This window comes from Daktulosphaira vitifoliae, unplaced genomic scaffold (genome assembly GCF_025091365.1).
Source record: "Daktulosphaira vitifoliae isolate Bord-2020 unplaced genomic scaffold, ASM2509136v1 Scaffold_1, whole genome shotgun sequence".
Lineage (NCBI taxonomy): Eukaryota > Metazoa > Arthropoda > Insecta > Hemiptera > Phylloxeridae > Daktulosphaira > Daktulosphaira vitifoliae.
In genome coordinates this window covers 73,513,437-73,541,271 of record NW_026099572.1, presented here as the reverse complement: position 1 = coordinate 73,541,271, position 27,835 = coordinate 73,513,437, and the positions used below count along the sequence as shown (strand labels likewise).

General features: G+C 29.2%; 1 protein-coding gene across 1 annotated transcript in view; it reads right to left on the bottom strand.

Moving 5' to 3' along the window:
• Positions 1 to 27,835, bottom strand: part of LOC126895485 (rho GTPase-activating protein 7) — a 71,424-nt gene that overhangs the window by 21,691 nt on the left and 21,898 nt on the right. The window contains exons 3-8 of the mRNA XM_050667410.1: positions 17,609 to 17,701; positions 13,137 to 13,350; positions 12,573 to 12,826; positions 12,171 to 12,465; positions 10,782 to 11,134; positions 10,673 to 10,715 (exon numbers count right to left, since the gene is read on the bottom strand). Of these exons, the coding sequence (XP_050523367.1) occupies positions 10,673 to 10,715; positions 10,782 to 11,134; positions 12,171 to 12,465; positions 12,573 to 12,826; positions 13,137 to 13,350; positions 17,609 to 17,683 (1,234 nt within the window). The 5' untranslated portion in view covers positions 17,684 to 17,701. The remainder of the gene's footprint in view (positions 1 to 10,672; positions 10,716 to 10,781; positions 11,135 to 12,170; positions 12,466 to 12,572; positions 12,827 to 13,136; positions 13,351 to 17,608; positions 17,702 to 27,835) is intronic.

Sequence of the window (27,835 nt, the reverse complement as noted above, 5' to 3'; positions counted from 1 at the left end):
ATTTTAAAAATACAAGTGTGATTAATATGATTTTTATTGATATTCTCTGAAATCCGCTAATTTGTACTGGTTGTGTTAAGTCATAGAAACAAGTTAATGGGTATGATTAAGCCAAGGCTTGTGTTTGCACAAAGCAAATAAATACCACTGATGTTTTGTGGTATCATTAAAATGGTTAATATTAAAATTTTTAACTGGAGAAAAACGTTTACATTTTTAAAAAACGAAATGATAATTTTCAAAACGTTAACATTTACATATGCTATGCTTTAGCCAATTGTTCCCGTAAGCCATTTCATAAGTTGATTCCGAGAACTACAAAGATTATCCATCAAAAGGTGCCAAAGACTTAACTGTTGATTGTTTGGAGAGTAGATAAATGAAGCGATCTAACATGACTATCGAACGACTCGGAAGAAATATTGCATTATGTACATAATTTCCTTCTCAATAGACAACCGTAATGTTATTATCATAGAATAAACAATCCGCTCTATACGAAAATATATATACCATTTCTAGTATAGAAAAGAGATGCGCTCGTTGTCCATACTGATCAGTTATTAAAAATATAGCATATTATGCGAGCGCGACAATTAATTTTGTGTTTTTTTTTTACCACACCATGCATCTGTCTTCGGCATAAATCATCTTGCGTTTGTTTTCAACATTTTTTCGCTTTAATACCACTTTGTTCCATTTAGGTCCGATTGTGTGTTTATTTTATTATTATTTTTGTTGGCACGAGTTGTCAGATATTTTATAACAATAAATGCATACTGCAAACCAGTAAGTATACACATACTCGTGACTGTCGTCGGTCGGCTATCAAGTCAATAATACTCGACATAATATAAAGAATTATACTCTAAAGTGCATTGAAGCGATTAAATTGTATTGTGTTAGATGGGGAGTAAAGGAGGAGAAGATAAATGGTGACAATATTATGCAAGAAAACAATGACCCCTAGTGGCTGCAAGTAGTAAATTTTGCTCCGTAACATATGTAATATCATTTTTTGCATGTTGATCTAGGAATTTTTTGTATGAAACCCATGCCCGTTGTTTGATTTCGCACGGCATAACATGATTTGAAGCGGAAATATATAGCGCTTCCATGTATTATGTATGATTTGAAATAAAAATATTCACAACCTAGCAGTGGGTCGCGGGCCATGAAAACGTTTCCGGTTATGCTCTCGCGATGATGTTCATCCTACTTTTTGTTTTAGAAAAGTTACTGAAGTGCATCGAAAGAAATTTAATGTAACTAATTTAAATAAATGTCAGCTCAATAATATGTTTGAGAAAATATGACAGGCCAAAGGTGTAAAGTGATATTGTTACATTATTATATTATCAAAATACAATAAGTAAACAAATAGTTCAATTTTCTTTCATTGCTCATTAAATAAAGAGATAATGATATTTAAAAAAATTACGGTAGACTAATTGCCTTATATCCACAACCTTTGACCGTATTACGTGCTAAACAGTTTTTGCAAACAGAGGAAACGAATTAATTTTAAAATTTCATGGTAAAACGTTGAACTTAATTGAAGTATATAAAGTGTTCGCAGTTTTAATTAAAATTACTTCTACCGAATTTGCTTGAATTAATGTTTGTATTGTACAGTATTCTAAAGAATCACTTAAACAAACAAACGTTGCAAGTTTTCTACTCAACGAAACAGAATTATGTCTTAATTGTGAATTAGCTAGTAAAGTTTAGCTTATCATAAAAATACAAAACTACTAAATAAACCATATTTTTCTTAAATTAATTAATTTTCAATATTATACGAGTAAAATCCAATTTATGATGAGAATTGTTGGAAAATTTTAAGAGTTGAGGTATTTAAAAATAAAGAAAATTTTATAATTTTTTCAAAAGTTATAACTTGTTAAATGTTTTAAATATTCATTTAAGACTTAAAATGTATTAATAATACTTAGTATTACATAATCATTAATCCATTTTATAAGTATTGTAGTAGATAAAGTAGTTAAAAAAAAACACACACTCACCAGTTATCCAAATACAAAATTATGATTCTAAAGAGTAAACTGTCTGTCTATATAAACCGTACGAATTGTAAATACTGAACGTCTATTAAAACACGAATTAACTCACACGAATGCGTCCGCAGTAACGTTCAGTCACCGACCGTCGGTTGACTGGCACAAGTTCATCGGTTTAGGTTGGTTGGGCACTTCTACTTCTTTTTAGCCGGTGGGAGGTCTGTAGGGGGAGATAGACGCAGGAGCTAATACGCTAGCCGGGTCGTCTGCGTTTTGTCACCGCCGTCATATGTGTGTACATTATATTATATTATACATTTATACCTAAGTTATGTGTATTATACCAGCGGCGGTGGTCCATATTTATCTGTTTAATGTACGTTACCACCATTAAGCCTGTCTCGTGTCCCGTTATCAACCCTCTTAACTATCTAAACGCCGTTAAATACTTCGGGGCAACCGAATCCGAACCTCAAATCTGATTTAAACTTTTGAATAGTGCCGTTTTGACCAACTACAATTAATCACGTTCAAGAGAATCAGTACACGCCAAAGAAAAAACAAAAAGCAGCTGTACACATTTTGCACATTGGAATAAATGCAATTATTACGACTTCAAATGTCATTGTCGATGAAGATTTACATTTATCACTGTGACAGAACAGTTATTTCATCTACAATAGTCTAATCCGAATTCATCAACACATAACAACCCAGAAGTCATGAATTGAAGTCACGTTTCATCAGATATTTATAGTAAAAACAGCTGGTCGATAATATTAGCAATTACTTTTATTAAAATGAAATGCACTTTGGCGTCCGCCAAAACACCCTATCCCATTTTTTTTTTTTTTTATGTTTCCCTTTAGTTAATTAAACACGATCATGAGTTAAGTATAGACACGTGCCCGTGTAATGGAATTCGAGTTACTCAGCCGTAACTGACATTTTGAAGGCACGAAACCCCATAACATGTTATTAACGTATGATTATTTTGGTAGCTATTAGATGTTAAGATCCAACGACAAACTCACCACCCGTTGCGGAGTAAATTCGGTTAAAAAAATTTTTTTATTTTTCATGTAACAGCAATGATTCTCAAACAGTCCTTAAAGTTAAAAAAAAATTATTCTAACAAATATGCTATAATGGACGTGGAGATGAGATCGTCAAGTTTTCTTCATCAAAATTTGAAAAATAAAAATTATTACAATTAATATATACTATAGAAAATTCTAATATTGTATATTAGAATATTTCTTTATTTTTTTAGGAGCTGATATCTTTACTTCATAGCAAAAAAAAAAAGTATAAAAATTGGTTGGGTTCGATTCTACTTTCATGATTAGCGTTATTTTAGTACACTGGAGTGTAGTATAACGTCAAATGCGAGAGATATGTACATGTATCGCGTATGGGTGGCACAAAGAAGAATTTTCAGGCATATCGGAATCGCTGCTCATCGGAGTTTAGCTGTGGAATGCGACTCGAATGATGTATTGTGTAACGAGCCCCTTCTATTGTGTGAGATCGAGGGTGTAAGGCGACGGGTCCTTGGCAAGGACGTCTGTAAGATGTGACCCGTTGTAAATTACTGGCTCTGAGTGTGTGCGTATGTAGTGTAAAACGGTTATTTTAAAATAACAATGGTAATAAAAAAATCATTAAACATCTCTAAATGCGATAACAACTTATTGCAACAAGAGTTCGTTTTTCAAATGTAAAATTTTATCCCAATAGATACTGTAGAGAATAAGGTGAAATTAATATGGCGGGAAATATCTTATAGTCTACGATTTGTATGCACAGCTGAATGTACGTGTATTAGTTTACTTGTTATTTTCAGCGACCCTGTCCAAATATTTTTTCAACCCGGAAATAATATCGGTTTGATAGAACTGGTATTATTGTTCGAATGGACAATGACTACTACAGCAACAGTGTTTAACTACCTCGAGAAATAGTTGTAGCTAGTTGAGTGACTTTTTTGTGTGGTGTAACATTATTTAAAAAATTAATTAACAGATGGCTACGGTAAATCACAACGATGTTTTTTAAGTAAAGGAATTACTGTCTGATGTTAGCTAGAGGAAGTAAAGGTTGAAATTACTGACATTGATCTAAACTAATGTATAAATTGATCGGTTACAATTCTTTTACACTTTGACAACGTAGTATTTTTCTTTAAAAAAACTGTCGAATGATAATCGATTATTCTGAGCACGTAACAATATTGGACTTCGAGCAGTTGAAATTTTTTTACAAATTATAATTGAATTTAGGTTCACCCAAATGTACATAAGGATTTTCTGCTTCGACTTACTACGATGAAATAATTTATATCACATGTTACAGATCTCGAAAATTGAACAATCCATGAAATGTATTTGTTTTTTTTTATTAAATATCACCGTTAGCTTTATATGACCTAATATCTAAATAGAAAATCTTGTTTTAAAAAAATATTTTTTTGACAAAATTTTACCCACAAAGTTAACGTGAACATTATTCATCTGGGGTTAAATGATTTTAAATCGGTCAACCCTAGAATGAAATGAGCCTAATGTAAAAAATGAATATTCAAGAAAGTGAAAGCCGTAAAAAAGCGTATCATGGCGTATGATTTTCAAGCGGCAGTGAAGAGTAATTACCAACACGTAAGCCCAAACCACGAAACCGAGGAAGTTCAAATGGACATATTGGGGAAGAGAAAAATATGCGTTGCCGGGGTAAACACAAAATTCGGTTGAGGAATATAAATTTGTCATGGCGCCTTGGGATACCTGAGACGAATATTACAACCCTAGTGATCGGTATCTGGTAGAGACCGGACGTGGCGCCAGTAATAGATAGTGTCATATTGGCCATATAACATACAAAACACACGCCGCCGTTGCCGCTTGTGACAAAGGTTCATTACTTTACTGCCATCCTAAATACTATAAGTCCTCTCAACTCTACCGAAAAAACAAACTACGTGTTCTATCACACAATTGGCGCATCGCGCCCGCTGCTATTCGAGAACTCCACAGATTCTCGACTAAATATATACAAACATAGAGTTCTATACAAAAACGTTTCGAAACATTCTTGGGGTACTGGAACGGACTGCGGAGATGACACACTTGATACGATCTCATCTGATGTATTTGTTATTAATAATATATTGGTTTGTTATTCGATTTTCATTATAAACGTATTGCTGAACAGTATAAAATTTTTATAGAATTTCACATTATGAATTCCATTTATTTTCCCGTCAATATCAAAATTGGAAATATCAAATCTGAATTATTGTGTTGGGCGTTAGAAAAATATCATTAATTACTAACTATAACTTGGTAATTAGGCAACGAGTATTGTTCGAATTATGCGTGCAAATGATTATGAGCGGTTTTTTTTTATGAATTATTACTATCTTAGAATTTGTTAACGATATTTTGTACAGCATAAAGGATTTTGTCGGCAATAACATAGAATTTATTTTACACTCACTATAAATATTGTAGAAACGTTATCTTCGTACTGATTAGCGGGCGCCGGATAGAATTTTTTATTATTCGCAAACAACATACTCGCAAAAAGATAACCCATTTTAATAATAATTACTTATGTTAATAAACCCGATATTAATAGTGATAACGTTAGTTCGTTTATATGTAACTATAGTTTAGTGTATTATGGTATGAAATGTGTACTAGTCGTGTCAGGAGCGACATTATTAGCCATGAAATATTATGATACTCCACACTGTAATAAATACTGTTCATCAAAAGTCGTTCCGAAGCTTAAAATATAGGAGAGTAAAAAATTGGTTTTTGCCAATTGAATAACTTTTTTTTAATAATTATTTGTTGGTAACATCCTCTTATATTAAAAAAATTGACCAAGCCGGGTGTGTCAAAAATGAATCTCGAATATACATTAAAAATTCATCGCGCTTGATTATAAGCGTACTTAGTGCTTATTTCGAATATAAATTTTTGCTAAAAATTTTCATACCAAATTGAATATTAAGTGATACACGGTTTTTCTATAAATGTTACGACGAATACCATAGTAATCATATTTAAGTAATTTGATACGTTCAGCTACTAATACCACAAAACTAGAGTCTTATAATAATTCTGACTTTAGTAGTTACAACATTAATTACTCTAAACAAAATGACGTCTATATTTTTTGTGGCCAACGGAGTCGTATTTGAGATTTTGATTTAGAAATACAATCTCTAAAAATTAATTTTATGTCTTTTTTTACTTAATTTACTTTTTTTCTCTACTGCATAAGCTTTTTAAAATGTGTCTTATATTACAACATAGAATAAAGTTAAGTTCCTTTTTTCAATTATCGATCATAAAATGTGTGTTTTTTGCATTTATACATAGTAGAGATTTTGCCGTTTAAAATTCTGTATAAAAGTGGATTTTTTTTGGACGTATCTGGTTATTACACCGGTGTCTTCAGTTGTGATTTTTGAATGAAAACTTTTTACGTCGGTAAATAAAATGAGAAAACGTTATTTTTTAGCAGTATAAAATAGAACAATTGAATTTTTTATACTATGGTTTAGCGCACGTTTTGACACCGCATGGACCTCAATCGCCACACACACACACACGGTTGTTGTCGTTTTTTGCACATTAAAATTCGAATAATAACTAACGGGGAGATCAGAGTACGAGTGTTTACTACATACCGCAAACCGGTCACGAGTACACATTATAATTTGTGGCTCTCCCCTTACATCGATTCCCCACTCGTTCTGGTCAATTTTTTTTAATGTGCAAATGACAGAGTGTGTACAATAATGTTAAGTGTACATACGCAATAGAATCGTTCACACCTGTTGTGTCTTCCCATATGTGGCGTTTTGTTTTGCTGTATTATAGTGAAACCGAGTATAATTTTTTACCAACAGTAGTCGCGTATAAACTATGGTACTCTCAAAGTCAAAAATAAAAATTTTATTTACCAGCAGTCAGATGGTAGATTGTAATTTTTTTAACTAGGTGAAAGAATTAAATCGGTTGCATTTTATTTAACAATCAAAATCGACATTGAATATTTCTATATTGTACTACTGTACTGTTGATTGTTATTCTGTTAAAAGCGTATATTTTATTTTTTACACGATCTATTAACGTTACTGACACATTAATATGTCAATAACATTGAAATTTCAATGTTTAATCGATTTGTTATGATTTTTATTAGAAAAAAACAAATAAATTGTGTTACAATAATTAAGAACAGTTAAGTAACTGTTTTTATTACAACACGCAAAATAATACACACGTGACACATGAACAGCTATTTCATTCGATTGCTAACGAGGCGGTAATATTTATATATATTAAAAAATAACTTAAAAATGATTTCGACGAGTTAACCATTTAATGTAACTGCGTTTAAACTTAGTTACATTTAACCCAACCTGATTTTAAAATCGGATAATTATTAAAAGCAGAAAATCATATTTCATTGGATTAATTGGCTTTAAGTAAATGAACGTACATGTAGCCAGATCATAGTGATAACATTGTACATTGTTTTATGCGTTTCGATCGATGTAATTATAATAGTAGATTATTTAAAATTGAAGGATTAAAAAATCATCAGGGGTCAGTTATGAAAAAACTACGTGATTAATGACATTACTGTGATGTCGCTTATAGACGACTCATTTATAGATGACAATTTAGATAATTGAATAATAATTATGAAAAAATGTACATATATTTATTGTACAATTAACTCTTTAATAACATATTTTGGAACACATCTTTTTTCATTTTTTATTTGGTTAATGAAACGTTATCCTTTTGACAGCGTTGAAAATATTGAGTATCGTTTTAATTTGCGTTATTGTTAAATTTTATTTTAAACAGTACCATGTATTTTATATTAAAACTTTTAATGAACTTATTTGCATAATCTATGTTTAGTTTCAACGATTTATAATAGAGTTATGATGTTATTGGTAATATTCCAAAAACTATTCAATGCAAAGTTTTTTCGTTATTCATTGACGTATGGTCATTTGATAGTTATATATAATTATTTAGTTATAGATTTTATACTGAATGTGTATTTAATAATCAATTATAATATACCAATTATGTCATAAGTTTTGTGATACAGAGTGGCGTAGGCGACGTTCGTTTGTAATTTAAGCGATTGTTCGTACTTCAAGTAATTTATTCACATTAAATTACCTACTAAAAAGAGATTTTTCAAATAAATTAAAAATTAATTACTTCAGAAAAGTGATAAAAGAGACATTTCAATAAAATTCATAGTTTTATTAACTGTTGTTTTATCAAAGGCGAACATGTGATAATTTTAAGAGATACATCTTAGAGATGAAAGTCCTACGTTTAAATCGAAAATAATTATAAAGACATTATTTTGTTTATAGCAGCCTTATCTACAAAAAAATAATGATTACCAAACAAAACAATCATTTGAAGAACAACTATGAATTAATGATTAAACCTGAAAATATTTTGATTCCCAAAAATAAATTAGTTTTACATAACAAAAACCATTAGTTTAAATATAAAACTCTCCAATATAAACTTTGATGACTGACCTGCAATTTTGTTTTCCCTTAATTTCCGCCAAAATTTCTCAGACCGGCCGACTGTCCACGACGGTCTTTCAAATTTCACACTAAAACTGCGAAAAAACTTGTAGCTTAATTTGTCGGCGAAAGCTTCCATAATAGCGGTTAGTACTTAATACTGATAACGGAAAAACGAATTTAAGTAGTACATATTTTGACGAAAAAATGATTACAATCAAAACGGATCAGAAACAACACGGATCTGCGCAAACATCATAACACCGCAGTATACCTACTAATATGGTTGACTATTACCGACACGAGAACGAACTTTATCAACGCTCTGCCGTACCACAGTAGCGAAGTTGCGGCTTGTGCTGTACGCCGAATCCGAAAAATGATTCAAAAGATTGACTTAAACCACTACCCAAAGCACAATGACAATATTTAACGACGCTCATGAATATACAATAGTCTAATGATAACTTATCATTTATCGTCGTTTATAGCTAATAATAAACTATTTAGTATATGTACATTTCTGCTTGTCTGATGTTAAATAAATAAACATAAACAAATTTGTAAATAAATAGTTCTTTCAACGACAATTTCTAAGAAAATATTTTTAATATTTTTGTTTGAACCATAAAAAACTATTTTGCAATGAAAAAAAAAACTATATTACAAGCAAATCTAGATTCTCAATCGGCGGCAAACTGACTCATTAGTTCGTACACAGTTCAATAACACTTGGGCGGTTAGCTTTTTTAGCGGTAATGGAAACGTCGAATAAATGGATTTTATTGAAAATTGCGCTGGCACTTCAAATTAGCGGCGATAAACAAATCGCTGTTAGTATCAATTTGTATTTTTTTTTTTGTTTTTTAGTTAAAGAAATTCTATGAATGTTTTATTTTAAACATTCGTTTTATTAGTCTGGACTCATAAAATAAACAACAATAAGATATTTATACTCGGATAATAAAATTTTGAAAAATCAAAAAATAGATTTACCAGAAATCGACTAATAATACAGGAAAACCAACGAGTCATATTGTTTGTAAAAATCAATTACAATGAAATCAAAGGCGGCTTAAACGGGAAAAATAACACAGCATATCTTCCAAGTTGAACGTCCATCAACACTTGTACTAAAACTATCAGTTTGATATCGAATTAATATAGGTTTATGTAAATAAACATTGATTTGCGTCTTATTCGAAAAACGATGTTTGTTGTGTGTACAAAAAAATTGTTCATGGAAAATTGCCATTTTACAGTCGTAGTCAACGTGAAAACTATTATCATATATATCAACGTTGACTTGGGAGTCATAAGCAAAATTGGATATTGACGCAGTTCAACGAAAACATAAACGAAATGTCCTGTCGTTATATAACAGTTGGTGTTCAGTTTAAAATGAATATTAGACGATTTTTACAACAACCCGTCGCATTTGGCCAATCGATTTAACAAAACGCTAGAAGGGCCATAAACCGGAAAAGAAGCGGTTCTACGAGGGTTTGATCCTAGACCGAAAGTGCGACTACGATTTTTTCTCTGTTTCGCCCATTGTGGTCGCGTTTAATGTCTCGCGTAGCACGACTGTACTGTGACCTTGCAAAACAATACCACATAAAAGCCAAAGCATAATAGCGCGTAATAGAATTTCAGTATTGTAGATCCGCGGCACTTTACGCTGAGAAATAACAACAAAAACAACGAGACCGAGGCAAACAACACATTGAAGTGTTTAAAATGAAACGTTTTGCGAGGAAGATAAGCGTTGTCCGGTACAGTCGATTAAACGTATTAAGGTAATGTGCGCTACCGGCCCGAGAACGTGAGATTAATATGATGAACCCGTTTTGTATACAGTACAATAATGGATCTTACCGTTTGTACTATACGTTAGCGATCCTATCTAATAGGTAAGTATAAGCATGTGCGTTTATACGCTATCGGAATAAAGTGCTTGTTTCTTAACTAACACCGTTTGATACCAATGTTCAATATGATTTTTATTAATTGCTAAAATTCACATTTTTTCGGTGTTATTTCATAAAAATGTAAAACATCGTACCTGACAAATAACGATCCGACTGACATCTTATTTGTTTCCGATTCTGTTAAAATAAATAAATTAATTAATAATCAGTAGTAGTAAATAAAGGCAATAATGCGTTACTTACTGTGTAGGATGGATCGAATTTACCCTTGGGAAGGGTCTTCGAACACGGTTTTATCAGGTGGGGCGCAGAAGAGCTTTTACAAGCCAATTCCGGAGATAGATCACTACCACCGCTTAGAGATATGGCAGTTGGGCTGGGCAGTTCGTAAGCGACTTTTTCGGATGATTGACATTCGCTGGTCAAAGGCAATCGATTCGGTCGCACCGGTCGGTTACCCGGTTGGGTCGTGGAATCGCTCTGCTGATCTTCAGTCACCCACACAGGCTCCACACGTTTGGTCGCCGCACACCTATCCGCGTGTCGTCTTTGCAACCGCTCCCACGTCTCTTTCTTGCGACATTTCTGGTTTCCCGCTAAACACACACACACACATATATAACGATGATATTAATGATATTAAGGAATAATATTACAGCTCATCAAGGTTCATCCTACACGGACAGCTATCGTGCTGCGTTTAGCACAACATTCGTATATCATAATAAGATTTTAGTTTTTGGTACGCCGAATGATATATTATTTACGCGTTCATAGAGTACTCTTGTCGTTTTTATGGAGCGTAACTCCCACCCTCTAATTTAAAACAAGTTTTCGATGGAAACACCGATGCTGAGAAGTGTGCAATGTTGTAGAGTGTTTACGATTTTTGACGGGTTGTAAGTTGAGCGTATCGACACCAATTCAATATACAACATTAAAACGCGCGTAGTGTCCTACAGAAATACCAAAGCGGTCGTTGTATATTAAAAATAAAATATTATACATTATAATATAAAAATAAAACGAAAAGTGGTCTACAAAAATGTGCATTGGCCGCGATCGCTTCTGACGCAAATGTCTTTCTAAAAATTAGTAATATTACTTAATACTAATATTTAAATGAACATTTGGCTCGAAAAGTATTCCTGGAATTGGGACTCCATGAAAAAATAAATAAACATATTGTCGTCCCGCCGATGACCTACTAAAATCTCACGCCAATTATTATCGCGATGCGCGAGTCTAAATATAAAAAATCGTTTTTCTTCCCAGAAGCCGTTTGAACTTCACATTAGATTTTCAAGAACTTATATATTCTACTACCGCCTGAGATTAATTTTTTCGCGTAGAAAATTAATCCTCAGGAATTTAGCAGTCTCATATTGTCTCTATTTTATGTTTTTACAAAGAAATGATCAATGAAGACTTCTTGGGACCGCAAGAGAGACGCTAATCGTTTGTAGTAAATCTTGACCACCAAAATTACACATGGTGTGCTACATAATTAACAATAAATCATTCTAATGGTGAGTAGTCAAATAAAACGATTTTTTTCGCACAGCAACTTTCAAAAGAACGTATTAAAACTATGTGGATACATAATGCTCTAAGAGTATATTAAAAATTTACACTTTGAATATCGATGATGTGGTGGCGAAGCCGTTCCTATACCGGATTCGGGTTCGTCGGAACGACCGGGTGGTGACACGGAAGATGATGCTGTCGAAGATCCACAACTGATATGTTGATCGACAACGGAATCATCAGTCGAACTGCACGGCGTCTGGATTTCCTCCTCGGCTGAAGAACAATTACTCGGTTCCGATCGATCAGATAACCACGTAAAACTAGAAGATCTGCTCTCGGTAGGTGATGTCTGTGCAGTAGCTTCCATTGGAGCTTCATCGCACTCCTTCCGTTCAAACTGTTAAATAAAAAAACAATTCTAAAACACGGTTATATGATACACATTGTAACAGTCAAATTATTAATACCACGTTGAATAATTTGTACATAAGATGTAATACTGACCTGTTTTCTCTGTTGTGATATTATGGTCTGGAAACGATTAAGAGACGAACTGCGAACTGGTGGCGGTGGCGTTTCAAACATTTGAACTTTAAGAAGAACAGCCGACTTGTCGTTGTAACATCCAGGTAGTTCATGTTGGAGGTTACCGTAGTCCGAAGATCTAGACCTCGACCGTTTTCGCTTAGTTGACGATAGGCGGTAACGCATGTTATTTGACGAACGACTACAACTGTCTCCAGAATCAATACTACCATCTAAAAAACACCGTAAACATTAGTATAATTGCCATGGGACTGTCGTAGTTGAACCATGCAATTTGATTAGCTATTTAAATTTTTCAATTCCGATAACCTTGTGCTACCATAAAATGATATTATATTTGTCGTAAACCGTTTAAATAGTAATAATCATTACATATTTCATCGGTTCCAAAGTATAACGCGATATGCCTATGGACATACGAATTCCAACGATTTGAAATAATTGATTGTTGTTCAATGTCATTATGACTATTTCAGAAAACGGTTAATTTCATTGTTTTAGAATGTTTTGAAATTTACTTACTGGTTAATTCACTGCATGCTTGACAAACGATTTGTTCGGGTATCTGTAATTCTAATATCACGTCGTCATACAGGCTTTTGAAATCGTTTGCCAAGTACCTCGGACTGCAGTAGCTCTTGACATCGGCTTGAATCGGTGGCCAGTTGGCCACAAGTTTTCCGGGCTTATCCGCAGGTTTCTTAGACCATTGATTGAACACTTCATCGAGTTCTTCCTAAAAATATACATCCATAACGGATTAATAACTTAATTGTAACGCTACAATCATGTATTTTAACTATGTTTGCAATTATAATTTTGTGTTTGAGATAAGCTAACGAACCAGCGGACTGACACAAGCGCACCGACCGAATAGAGATCAGTGTCGTACGACCGGATTCGAAATACTAAAGTACTTACACGACATATTATCGTTATTAGTATTAATCAAATGCAATGTAACCAGGAGATCCCAAAATATAGTCCTAAGTAGTGCCCGTAATTAATAGGTAGACTATTGGCGCCTCACTGACCACAACGAAACAATACTTGACTGTCTTAGTTAATAATGAATTTTCATTTAACATTTTAGGGAAAGCCTAGATTAGTCAATGAGCTACCAATAAGCTTAATGAACACTAGTTTGGTAACCGCTGTTGCGGTCCTCGTTTTACAGTGGGAAGTCGTATGACCATATCGGTGAGTTGGCGAGTCGGTATACGGCGAGGCCTACGTGTGTTATATGTGTATACAGTAAAGTCCGGCCTTGTCTGCTCCGAACGTCATAGAGCCTCACAATTGGCACATTTGCCGGTTTTCATACTTTTTCTAACCGTCGCCAATTTGCACTGTCTTCGAGTTACTAGGAAATCGAGAAATACAAAAAGGAACACCGGTACGTACCATTAGACGTATGCGGGGGCGTCAGAAAATTCGACTACCAATTCAAGTAAAAGTAATTTTAATTAACTTATTAATGGGCCCCGAAGAAGATGATAAATGATAAGTGTTTCAAGACAGTCGAACGTTATGAAATTCGACCTAGTTTTACACTAAATTGTGTTAAGCCTACAACAATACCGGCATCATGAAACTTACGCTTTCTCAAACAATTTTGAAGTCTAATGCATTACCTACGTTATAATTTTCGTAGTCCCAATAAAAAAAAAAAAGTTGTCCTATAGGCTATTTAAGTAACACCACTTTTTCGAAAAGTTCTTTTTGCTTTGCTAGGACTATAAATTATCATTTTGACATTGTTACGATTACATTCAATTTATAAATGAAAAAACAATAAGGGAAAACTATCTACTTAATGATCGTTTGCTATAATATCAATTACAGTTTTCAACGCAATAAATCTGTACCATAGTACGAACTTACTGTTAGATATTTTTGATAACCAACATTAATGTAATAATTGTCATGAAATATGCGCAACTTTGCGGTCGTGATTTAGTGTCATAGATGTAGTTTTGGTCGTTTAAATTTGATTATTGTTGGTCTATTAGTTTTTATTAATTTATAAATGCATCGAACTTAGCTTGTTTTTCTATGTTATCAAATGATAAAAATAAAAAAACGTATTTAGAACCGTGGATCCTATTTTAATAGGTTAGTTTATTTATTGAGAACTTCTAAAAATAGTTTTACTCTTTATTAAAGTAGAATAACTGTTCTGAAAATAAAGATTTAAAGTATATTAATTTTTTTTCTTTTTACAAGATTCTTCTAGATTCTTAATTCACTATTTTAACAGAACTGCATATTCAAAGTTTAATTCTTAAGATCAGATGATTTATACTTATATTAAAATCACCGATTACAACGATTCATTAAAAAAATATAATTTTACTTTTTAATTTAGTCCAAAATATAATTGTATAAAAATTTAGTGGTGTAACTAAAGATAATTTTTGATGTAGAAATATGTCATATAATGCTCTAAAAACGTATTACTTTTTTTTTTGTTTATTAACTTACAATTTTTTGCTTATACAATTTTCAACGGCATATGAACTTTTATAATTAATGTTCAGTCCTCTAAATTATTGGTATAAATATTAAATTCTAATAAACTAAAATAATACGATTTGATGCGATTTTATATTATTCCTAATTTGGACAATAAATATAAATAAAACGTTAAGGGTATCTTCGAAATCCTACTAAAGATTTTTGTCAATGTGATATAGTTAGTTCTTTGTAATATAATCCCTTGAGATTTAAAAATTGAAATTAAAAAAACATCTTACTGTATGGTTAATATTTTCAAAATAATCCTATTAGAATTTATAATGTATAAAAGTTGTTTCCAATCAAGGAAAACTCATCTAAAGGTTTGAGACTTCCGAATTCTAAACGTCTAAAAAAAAATCACAATATCTAAAGACTATATCTTCAGATATTGTCTAAATTTGCATTAAAATATAAAAGTTATCACCACTAAATTATATACTTATTAAAATACATTCTATATTCTTTATTTTTTTAATAAAACGATATAAAAATTGTTTAATGATTAAGACTCTATTGTTTTAACTTTTGTACTGTCATTTACATTAAATTTAATAATATGAATTAATATTAAAACTATTAATAAATATAATTTAATAATAAAAGATATTTATTTACCACAGGTTTTATGTAACTGTATAATAACTTATATTTATTTCAATATTATGTTCATTATTTGCATTATTAATTTATTTATTGTGGTTAATAAATTATAAGTCAGCTTAATAGTTTTCCTTAACCAATTCATCATTTATTTCAGTTTTTATTTTGTAATTTTTTTTATATTATAGAAGTTGTCAACTTTTAACATAAATCTTAAAGTAAATTTATTACTTAAAACAAAGCTAGTATGATGGGCAAAATTTTAAGAAAAATAGTTTTTATCAATAATAATTTTTTATGTTTTCAAAAAGTATCTCATGACCATAAAAATTAATAGAATTTAATTTAATTATTTTTAATAAATGGTATTTTAAGGCATTAGTACTGAAAATTGATTTAGTTTATATGCTGAATTACAATATCAGATTGATATTTCCTACAAATGAAACATTAAGGTAATATCACATTATATTTTTGAAGCTCGGTACAACAGAACATGAGTAATCAATGGTAATTTTTGACTTTGAGCTTGATAAGTACGCAAAAAACTGGATTTTTATCGAACTTTCTAAGATTTTATTGATTTAGGTGATCTCATAAATATGTTGATATTAATGTATGTTTTAACAATTAATTAATTTTTTGGGAAGAAAAAATAAGTGATCAATATAATTTATTCACTTTTTAATAAATTTGTGTAGATATACTAAAATATCTTTAACTAGGATTATCAAAACACTAGTAAAAGATATTATATTTTCACATTGTTAAAATAAAATTTTACTCCTCAAAAATATTAGACAGTCAACTTTATATGCACAAAAATTATTACACTTGATTTAATATGGTAGACAACTATACAGACACGTAAATATTTATGTTATTTATATTGCAATATCTCCTATTTTAAGGCGCATTTAATTTTAAAATTTTACTAGTTGCTGTCTAAAAATTGAAAAAGTTATATATCAAAACAACATAAATATTCTTTACAGAACAGTTACTAGTCTATTTTTCTATAAAAAAAGAGATAAAGTAGAGTTCACTTTTTTTTATATATCTTTCTTTGTTGTTGTCTCATCATGGAATTAGTATTAACGATCTTGTGACTTATTTTAAATTAAAATGTTTATATAATAGCCTTTCCTTGATTGAAATATAATTAATACTTGTAATGTAAATTCTATATATAAAAAATGACCGAGAAAATATATTCATGAATAATTCCAATTAAAATTTTAATTACAAAAGAAGATTTATATTTACAAATATTTAATCATCATTAAATCTACGAAAATTATTTATAACTATAAATAAATCTTTTCATCAATTTAAAACTTTAGGAACTAAAACAAAATTGTTTTATTAGTTGCTTTTAGTTCCGTGTCTTTTTAATTTATCAATCATGAAATATTATTTATTTTATTTTTGTATACTTTATACAAGGGTGTCAGCATTAATTTTTCAAGTGACAACATACATAATAAACTTGTTTATTCATTGAATAATTTCAGAAATTTCAAAATTTTTTAAAATAATGATTAACATTTTTATACTCGCGATGAATAACAGCACTCGCGTCTCACTTCCAGTTAAAACTATAAAATGTTAATAACTTCTGAAATACTGTTTCAAAATACATTATCCACCCAGTTATTATCTTAATGAAATAATTTTATATTATTTAAACTAGTTGAATATGCAAAATTAATATAAATTGAATAATAATTAAAAAAACATGGAACTAAACGAAAAAAATATTAATATTATTTTTATTATTTGTTATTTAGTGGTTCATGATAATGAATTATCTTGTATTTAAATTTTTCATAAAATGTATTAATTTAATTTTTTATTTTTAAAAAAGTTCTTACATTAACTTTTTCCAAATATTTTTCCATTTCTCTATAAGGATCAAAAGGGTTGATGGTGATCTCTTGAGAAGCCATTGCTGCGTTTGATTTCCTGCAAAATACACAGCTAAATTAGCTAAATATTAAAAAAAAAAAATGTATTAATAGTACAATATGGTTGATTCTAGTTTTAAGAACAAATTTACAATTTGCACATCTATATCCAACCTACATATTCATACACATATACATATTTATACATACATGTGAATAAATTTATTCAATTTCAATTTAACTTTATGTACATCTGACTGGTAGACGACGCACAATCTAATGAGTCACGTTCAATATGTTTCTTTATAGACTAAACAATAGCAATAAGTGTGTTCAGAGTGGTATATATTTTGTTTAAAAATTTAATATATTGGTTTTTTTAATAAAATATTAATTTTTGGCAAAATTTTATTTATTTATACAATATTTTTTTGATTTGAAACATTCGTTGAAGTTATTTTTAAAATTAAATTTTAATTATATGATTTAATTTGTTAATAAATAAAACGAACTTTCATAAGAAATAAGTATTATAATTAACTACCTATAAAATTCTACAAATAGCAAGTTTAATATTTAGTTTTGTTAATTTTTTTTTAATTGTGTGAAATAAAAAGTATTTACTATATTAATGTTCTATAGCAAATATGATTTGAAGAGTTATTGACGTGATCTCAAATTTTTATCGTTGTTACCATAAAATTATTAAATTTTTTTCGATATATGATTTGGACACTAAAGATATATGATCCGCATTATATAAAAAGGTAACCGTGGTTATGTTCCAAGGCTGTGTGGTATACTTGCACACGATTCATTTTTGTAATCGTATAACAACATATGTATAAACGACCAAGAGGAGAATCTACGCAATATTTTATGATTATTTCAAGCTTCATGTACATTTACGAGATATAATTAATGATAATGACAATTATTTTTTACATTACGTCTAATATAAGATTTATTGTTTGCTAAAATCTTTTTTTGCTTTTATATGACGGATAATAATTAACAGTTTAATTCTCATATGGTTAAAGTTAAAATAAAGTATCATTGACAAAATAATATCTAAGACTTTAATACATAATTTGACTATTAAATTTCTTATTAAATATTACTAAACTATTTCTTAATTGTTAATTTAACAATTCATTATTTATACTGGAAACTAATAAAACCAATAATGTTGAATAAAACGTATTATAGATTGATAAATATATTGTAGAATTTGAAAAATTGTGATATGTATTATCATTAACTATTCATAACATTATAATAGTTAATAACATTAACTATTTATTCACTGGAAATTAAAAAATTTTAAAGCAAAATAATTCTAATTTTTATTAGTTAATAATACATATTTTTATATTATAATTACAGAAATTTGTTCATAGGAAAAATATTTATTAATTTCATGAGTGTAGTATTTAATTTTTATAAGTGTAGAAGTTATAAAATAAATTTAAAATATGAAAAACACTTAAATGTTCATTTATTAGTGAAGTCACCATACATATATTTTTTTGATAATTCATTAATAGAATGAATGATAATAAAATATTTAAAAGAACGGACTATTATAAAATTTTAAAAGTCTTCATATAGTGATAAATTTTTAAATAATTTTTCGTTGTCATAAAAAAAAAATTAATAACTAATGAAAGATGTGTATTTTTTTTTTTTACTTAATTGATGTAATTTAAGGGTCGAGGCGTTAAATTTTATGTATTTTTTATGAAAACAAGTATTTAAGTCAAGGTTGTGAAACTATATAATATAGGAATATCGAATTTTGTAATAAAAGCAAGTGTAATTTAAGATTTATCATTAAATATAATGTAAGAATCAACACCCTATCATAATCATTGCTATCGATAAAACTATCAACACACCTGTAATTACGAGAAAAATTTCATCCGATACTCTTAATTAATATACAACAAGTTTTCTAAAATCAAATCTTGTCTTTCGATTGGAAAGCGAGGAAAAAAATATTTAGAGAGACAATCAAACGAATGTAAATTAAATGTGAGAATTAATTAAACCTTTCGAATTTCGCTTCACGGTCAAGTTGAGTTGGAAGCTAAAACTGTTAATATTCTTAGGAGTTTACGTAGCGTAATGTATAATGTATTTGAATTACCAGTGGACACTTTGTCATTGTGATCGTATGACGACTCCCATAGGGTGTGAACGTATATCGTATTATAAATATTAAATGCGCGAAAAAGTGATGTCATATTTTATTTTTTACAAGTGCAATAAAACAATAAAAAGTCAATATAGTATATTATATATAACTTCTTTATGATTTTGTATACGTTCAAAATTAAACATTAGTTAATAAAATATACTATGACGAACTATTTATGATTTTGTTGACAATAGTTGTTCTAATCGATTCCGTAGGCCACATTATTTTATCACTAAATTCAAGTCGATGCCATGACCACAATATTTTTAAATACTGAATACTTAGTTTGTATCTAGTTGCATTCTGTCATCTGAACCATTTAACATAATCACATTCCAAGGTCATAAACACATACGTATTTTTCAGAGTTTATATTATTACTATAGAGTAATAATTATTTTTCTTAACCTCAAAAATAATTGTGAATATTTCAACCACTATACGTTTAATATAACTACTGGTTATTATTATAATCTAATAATATTACTATAAATTTAATATACCTGATATAGTCATTCTATTACACTTGGAGAAACTTAAGAAATCATTTTTTTTATAATTAGTAATCTGTAAAGATGAGTTAAAAATACTTATGCGTTTGAAATAATTAATAATTTATAATATTAACTATAATTATATTAGTTATTTTCTTAAAAAAATCATTAAACATTCAAAAAAGAAAAACGTGATTTAATTAAATGAATCGTTTTACACTGCTGAAGCTTTTCTTTTTTTTATAGTAAAAATAAATTTCATTTTTATTTTAAATGTTTCTAAACAAAAGATAATTAAAAAGTATAAATTAATTTTTTAATTTAGTCATAAATAGGTAAAATATTTAAAGCAAACTAATTAACATTTATTAAGAAATAATTAAAACAAATAAAATAGATTAGGTTAAAACGTATGTGTAATACAAAAATTATGATATCTTCTAATAATCTTTTGTTTGTTTAATACTTAAAGCAACCTAACAACTCAATCAAAATAATTAATAATACACTTATTAGTATATGTATATATACTATTATTCAGTAGTGTGAATTTGACATAAAAATGTTTTTTAGAGCAATTATTACTAGTAAAATAATATAAGAGTACATTAAAATAATAGGCTCTGATCTAGAAGAACAGATTGTACTAAAACATTATATTATAATTTTTATTTTAATTATCAAAGATGAAATGCATAGAAATTAAGATTGCAACATTTATATTCTAAACTAACTTTGGTAAAGATAATATGTAAATATTTAAGTTCTATCGAAATTATACAACATGTAAGTCAATATTGACATTCGTTGAGATAATACATTTTGCATAGAAGCATTACATTGTCCAACATTTTTTTTCGAGACAATCAGTTTGATTATTATTTTATAAATTTCTGATAAATGATTATTAGGCATATTAAATATATTTTCTGTTTCGTTAAAAAAATTAATGGGAAAAAGACAAATAGTAAAGCGAACAACTCAACTTTTATTAGCTCATAAATAATGTAAAAAAAAAACTTGATATTATCGTTTTATAATTTCTAAGTGCCTCCAATTTGCTTGACACATAAACCAGCCTGTTGATTAAATAATAATTAATAAATGGCTATAATAATGTATTTCCAATAAAATTAATTAGTTTGTTGTAGCGCTGTAAACAATAATCTAAGAAAGTTTTGACATAAGTTGTTGGATCTAGAGGCGCACGTGTTGATGTCTATGGTTAATTCATTTGCGTGGCTCGTCTGACCCGTTAATGAAATACGCACTCAATTAAACAATTTATTGACAACTAGCTGAGCAGACATCGTTAATCTACAGGCTTCGTTTCGTGTAAATGTTTTACAACTAGGACATTTTGATTCGTAATGGCCAAGTCAAACAATTTAGCCTGACAATGTTTTCCAATAATTATTTTCGATAAATTGAATAATAATTTATTGACGCGCAGTTCAATTAATTTTTATTGTAAAAAATGATAATAACTAAAGCATTTCATTTAAAAATTTGACACGCCAAGCCTAAGGTTAAGTATTTATGTAAAGGTTCATTAGATTATTCAAAACGAACAAATGAGTTCTCGAGTTAATACAATTTTCGCTCAACGTGCTAATAAACAATTACATTGGACGGTTTCAAAATAAAGAGATAAACGAAAAGAATGTATAATGTCTCCGTGATGCGCAGTAGTATAAGTCGAGTGTAGTAATCGTTTAAAAAATACTTATAATGTTGAACACGTAATGTAAAAGGGTTTCATGACAAACTATCAAAGACTTCCGAGAAAATCATGTTAATGTTTTTTAGTGAATATTTGTTTAGGATCATTTCCCAAGCAGTGTTGTGACGACTCGGCCCGTTATCCGTTATGGAATTGATTAGAATTGCTTACAACAACAAAACAGTCTCTTAAAATAAACGAACGTCTTTTGGGCGATATTTTATAATGTTGCAGCTTCGATTTTTTTTTTTTAGTCGAATTCAATCCACTCTGATCGATCTCCGAGGTGTACGGCATCATCATATCGTGAGGTGAGCATTAACGATTATTTTGAAGTACGAAATCCAAAGAGGCATACGGATCACTGGTATTATTATGGTTAGGTATTCATATGGGACACGCGTGACAAATGCACGTTCACTGCGGGCGTACCTTCTCCTCGGTGATGATTGCTGTACGTACACACGTATGTATATATTGCTCGTATGACGGAGAGAAAAGCGACGATTTCACGCAAACATTCCGAATGGACGCGCGCGCGCGGAGTGAAAGAACGGCGAAAAAAATGTACAAAAACAATAAAATTGCTGAGGTGATACGAACGAATTCTATGGTCACTTCGCGAATTGCGGTCGGCCGATATTATTTCTTCAGCTGCGATTCACCGAGACGGGTCGAAATTCCTCCGCTCGAATGCCTCCGCGACAATTATTGAAATATATAGTCGACAGAACACATTCTCACACCGCAAACAAACCTTCTGATAACTAACATTTTTTATGTATTTTTATATAAAGTTGTTTTCATTTTTTATCGGAGAATTTTTTTTTTTTTGTCTTTCCGATGAGTTATTTTCTATGCATTGAATGTGTCATGACATATATACAGCGCAGAATGCTAATAACACTTTTTTCATACTCCGAGCTTAAGTGTGTTCATGAATGTATACCTGATACATATAGTATGGCGAATGCCGTTTTCGAGGACGGACGGTCTTTTTTATTTAAACCGGTTTGAATTGAAAAATTTAAATAGTCTGATACAATGTGTCCGCTAATATTTTAATAAAATAAGTCCGATGATTGTTTAACGCCGTCAATTTTTGCGTACGAGTTTTTCGAAAGTTTCTTAGTGTTTCCAAAATAAACTCGTGAACTGAAGTGCAATGGCGTTTACTATGATACTTTGCTATTGCTTTGATAGTCGTTATAATATGATGTTTGTAATAAGGTCACTGGAAATGTGCACAATAAATTTTTCCTGACGTAATCGTTACAGGGTCCGGCTTTGAACGTTTAACAAATTGTAATAATGTTTTTTACTATATCATTCTAGACCTATTTCTTAATGTTTTTTGACATTTTGCCATGAGTTATTTTTTTTAATGAGCTCATATTATGCGCTGATGACGCTTACAATTCTACTTAAATCGAGTTTAGACGTCGTCACTGGGATCTGTTTTACAATCACTTTTGGAACGGTTTTTGTTTATTTTTACGGAAAAATATAGCATAATTTAATTTTACTTCAGTATCAAATAAATTTGTTTATAACACGGTATTAGCATATGCGAAAAGGTTTGCTAGTTGAAAAAATATTGAACTTTCATCTATTATAAATAGTATTTAGTGTTAATTAGTAATTATTAATTTAAGAACAAAGACATAACTTGATAAAACGTTTCCTAAAAACTCAATGTGCTACAGTACTTAAATAGCTATTAGCCTATTTCTAAAGATAATTTAATATTTGAGTATGACAAGTTGATAATAAAAAAAACCACAAAAATATCAAATGTCTACAATTGCCTACTAAAAGATCCAATTAGAGAATTGAGGTTAATTATAGCTTTTCTAAATGATCAATTTACAAAAAATTTTACTTCACAACTAATAATACTAGAATGAGTAAAATTAAGTTTTTCTCGTGTGACATTTAACATCAAAAATAGTTCTAACATTTTTATTGTATTCTAATACTCTTTAATCAACATATGTAATGTAATATGAAAATTATTTCAGCAAATGAACCAGTGAAATATTACAATTGTTATTTTACTTGGTTATTCAGATGTACTTGTTAAAATAATTTTACACGGACCGTCTACATTTATTAGCTCTACACATTACTTCTCATAAAAAAAAACAGGAAAACAAAATGATTTAGTTGCAAGAGTATAATTAGAAAATGATATCAGAAGTCAAATTGATTCTAAGCCACACAACAATGATTTCATGTAAATCAATCAGTACAGTCTCCATTTATATTTCATTGACGATTTAATGAAGTTGAGAGTGATTCTAATCAGTTTGATTGATAGATTTTTTAAATCTTATAGGCCGCATTTGTATACATTATTGTTGTACGTAAATGTCTTTCAATACATCACATATCTTCTTAAGTAAAATTGATCTTTCTTCAGCCAGGCCAAGTGCTTATATCAGTTACAGCTAGTAGATTATGCATACAAATAGCACGTTAAAAAAAAATATGTTTTAGTTGTGGTAATAAATTATTAGTACGCTAGAGATAACTGCTACGGTCATTATGAAAACTGATACTGACAGTTTAAATAGCCTACAACTCGGTCAGATTAAAAATAAAAAATAATTTTTACTCAGGTTTGGTGTATTTTTAATTGTATATGGGGTTAATTTTGACAATCTTGTTATCAAATTTTTACGACCTTAAATGTTAAGTCATTTTCTAAAAAACTCTGTTATAGCAAATCAAATTTAGTAATTTTGTTTACGAGAAGAAAACTTATTTTATTTAAATAAGTGGTATTTGTAGTACAAACAACTAGTTCTCTTATGACGTTAACATATTATACTATGCTGCATAGATAAGTTAACTTATATTTCTAAAGCGACAAGAATATTTGTAAAATTTTTTAGTGACAGCTACACTACCATATTGGTCATGCTTATACATAAATTAGTAGCAGAAACAAAACCTAAAGTACGTTAAAACATATAATGGTCACAGATTTCAACAAAAAATTCGTTCACATCGGTTGTATGAAGGTTATTATAATAGTATTTATACACGTTTAAAAAATTGTTCTTGAGTATTCAATATCACTATAAAAATAATTTAAAAACTGGAAAATTATTTTTCATAACATAATTTCTACTGTTAATTTGTACAATATTTTTTATTAAAATATTAAATCCATTAATAAAATATTTAATTTAAGCTGAAAATAAACTTGTTCGAAATCGTTGATTAATATCAATAGGTTTTTAAAATAATAATTTAACACAAAACTTTAACTTTAGTTGTCTTTTATTTAATGACAGAATTTTAAACATTAAGTAAACCACGTTAGATTTTCATTTATAGTTGATATTTATTATAAAAAATCATGATGTTAGTAATATAATAATAGTTATTGTTGCCCTACAAAGTGGTAATATTAATCTATGAAATATCAAATTGCATTATTGGTTTGTCTTTAAATACACCGCAAGGTTATAATGTTACAATATATACATTGTTTCTAATGTACCTGTACAAACTTCAGTTTAATATTAGCTGTCGAAAATCTTTAATTGTTAATTTACTTCATTTGCAGAAGTTAAGTAGGAAACAATTTTATTTTCTTGGTATTTAATTTTATTAGTTATTCTACTCGCTTCGACTTTACTCGGAAAGACCTTATACATACACGTATGTGTAAGTTCATTAAATCTCTTATGAGTTATGTTTTATATAAGATATGACGTGAGCCTACAAATAATTTGTCAGCGTAAAATATATTGGATCTCTTCCAAGCTTGAAATAAAACTTTTTTTGGGTGAAACATAGTCGGTACATAAGCAATCCTGTTGATGACTTTTACGGATAGCAAGTGTCTTGACTACTACTTCTACTAGATTTATTATTTTATCAAAATATTTTTTATAAGTAGGTTTCAACGTTTTTAAAACGATAAAAAAATCACCTTCAAAAATGACAAATGTATATGACTATTCAGTCATAGTCATAATAAGTTATTGATATTGTGTTTCAATTTTCAATAATGAACAATTATTTTTTCCGGTTAAGAATGTCGAGTTTAACAAATAGAATGAAAACACAAGACGGCTTGTGCAATATTTGTTGCAATTGTATTTATTTGTACATTTCTAAAACATGTTGTCAGGTATCATTTTTTGATGGTATTCATCATATGTTGATGGCGACGTCGGTGCCACGCAGTCTATGAATGACCGGCGAATGTCAGACGGGTGTCCCCCAAACGAGCACAATGTTTGTCGACGTGTTGAACGCAATACATTGTGTGCATGTTGCGAGACACATAATTTCTATAAAAAATTTACGACAGCTTCTTGTATGAAAATATAACACACGGCAGTGTATTCAAGTAACCCACAAAGAAGTATTCACAACTTTGGGCAAAGCAACCATTTTCATAGAAATTGCACTAAAATATTAAATTATACACTTTTTACTTGATCCAAATAAAACTTTTACTTTTTTTTTAATTAGATGGTAGCTCAAACCATAGTTATTAACATTTATACTTATATAAATTTTATAATTTTTCTAAGTTTAGGTATGTATTTTTTCAAAACATAGCACAAAATTGGTTTTACTTTAGTTAATTTTTTGCTCTGGCATATTTATTTAAAAGCTAAGTAACATTTTGAAGCATAGCACATTCATGTTCACGAATGCATTCCAAAAACTGTAATATATCTATAATAGGTTTTGTATTCTACTCTTGGAATTTATAAAAAATTAATTTTTTTCATAAATGTCTTATGTTTTTATACTTTATGATTGCGCTTTAGCTCAGGTTGTATTAAAACTGAACTATTGTATTAAAAAAAATTTAAAAATTATGATATTGAATTTATGTTCTAAGCATTTACACGCAACAGGGTGATTTTGCGTGCGATAAGAAACAGATTAAATATCAATACTACTATTATAAGACTTGATAATAGTTAAATCTGACATTTAGCAAGTACTCATATCCGTTGCAAGGTGTTTTTTAACAGACAAAGCCACTGATATTACAAGTAACATGTTATACGGGTTATTATTTTATGCATAATTAATATTAACCCGCTTTTTTAATGTCGTCTCAAAAACACAAACGGATGCGTGGCACCTTGTAATTTATGTTCATTTATTGTATTAATGTTGATTACATAACCAGTTTAATGTTTAAGTTAATTTTATTCAAATATTAATACACCCGAAAAACCTATAAGAACTGTTAGAAATTCATTTTAATTCATGAACATTACAATGAAACTTTAAGTGTTGGAATTGAGTGGCTAGTTGAAAAAATACTTTTTACCAAAGAAATTATACAGAGGAAATACGCGTCGTTCAATGTCAATGTCACTTTGTATTTTATTCGGTTGTCGAATCATTGTTAATATTCCATTTGATTCATTATAGTTCATGTTTATCATTCAAGGTGTACGTATTGGAACAATGGCATATGAGATGAGAGTACAATGTATATCTGTTGTATATCAATGTTCACTTCTACTTTTATTTCCAAAGAATTTTTTTTAAATTTATAATTAAATTTTACTTCTAAGATTCTTTTCTTTAAAATACGTTAAATAATGTTCTACAGTAATTTTTGTATGTTCGTTCAATAACACCTGAATCATGTTTCTATAGTGTTTTTACCCTCTTATGAAGCAAATACTATAATTAAAAAAACAAAAACGAAATGAAATTCTGAACAAACCTAATAACATTTTAAAATATACAACACAAATATTTATAACGAATTGTGAACGGACACT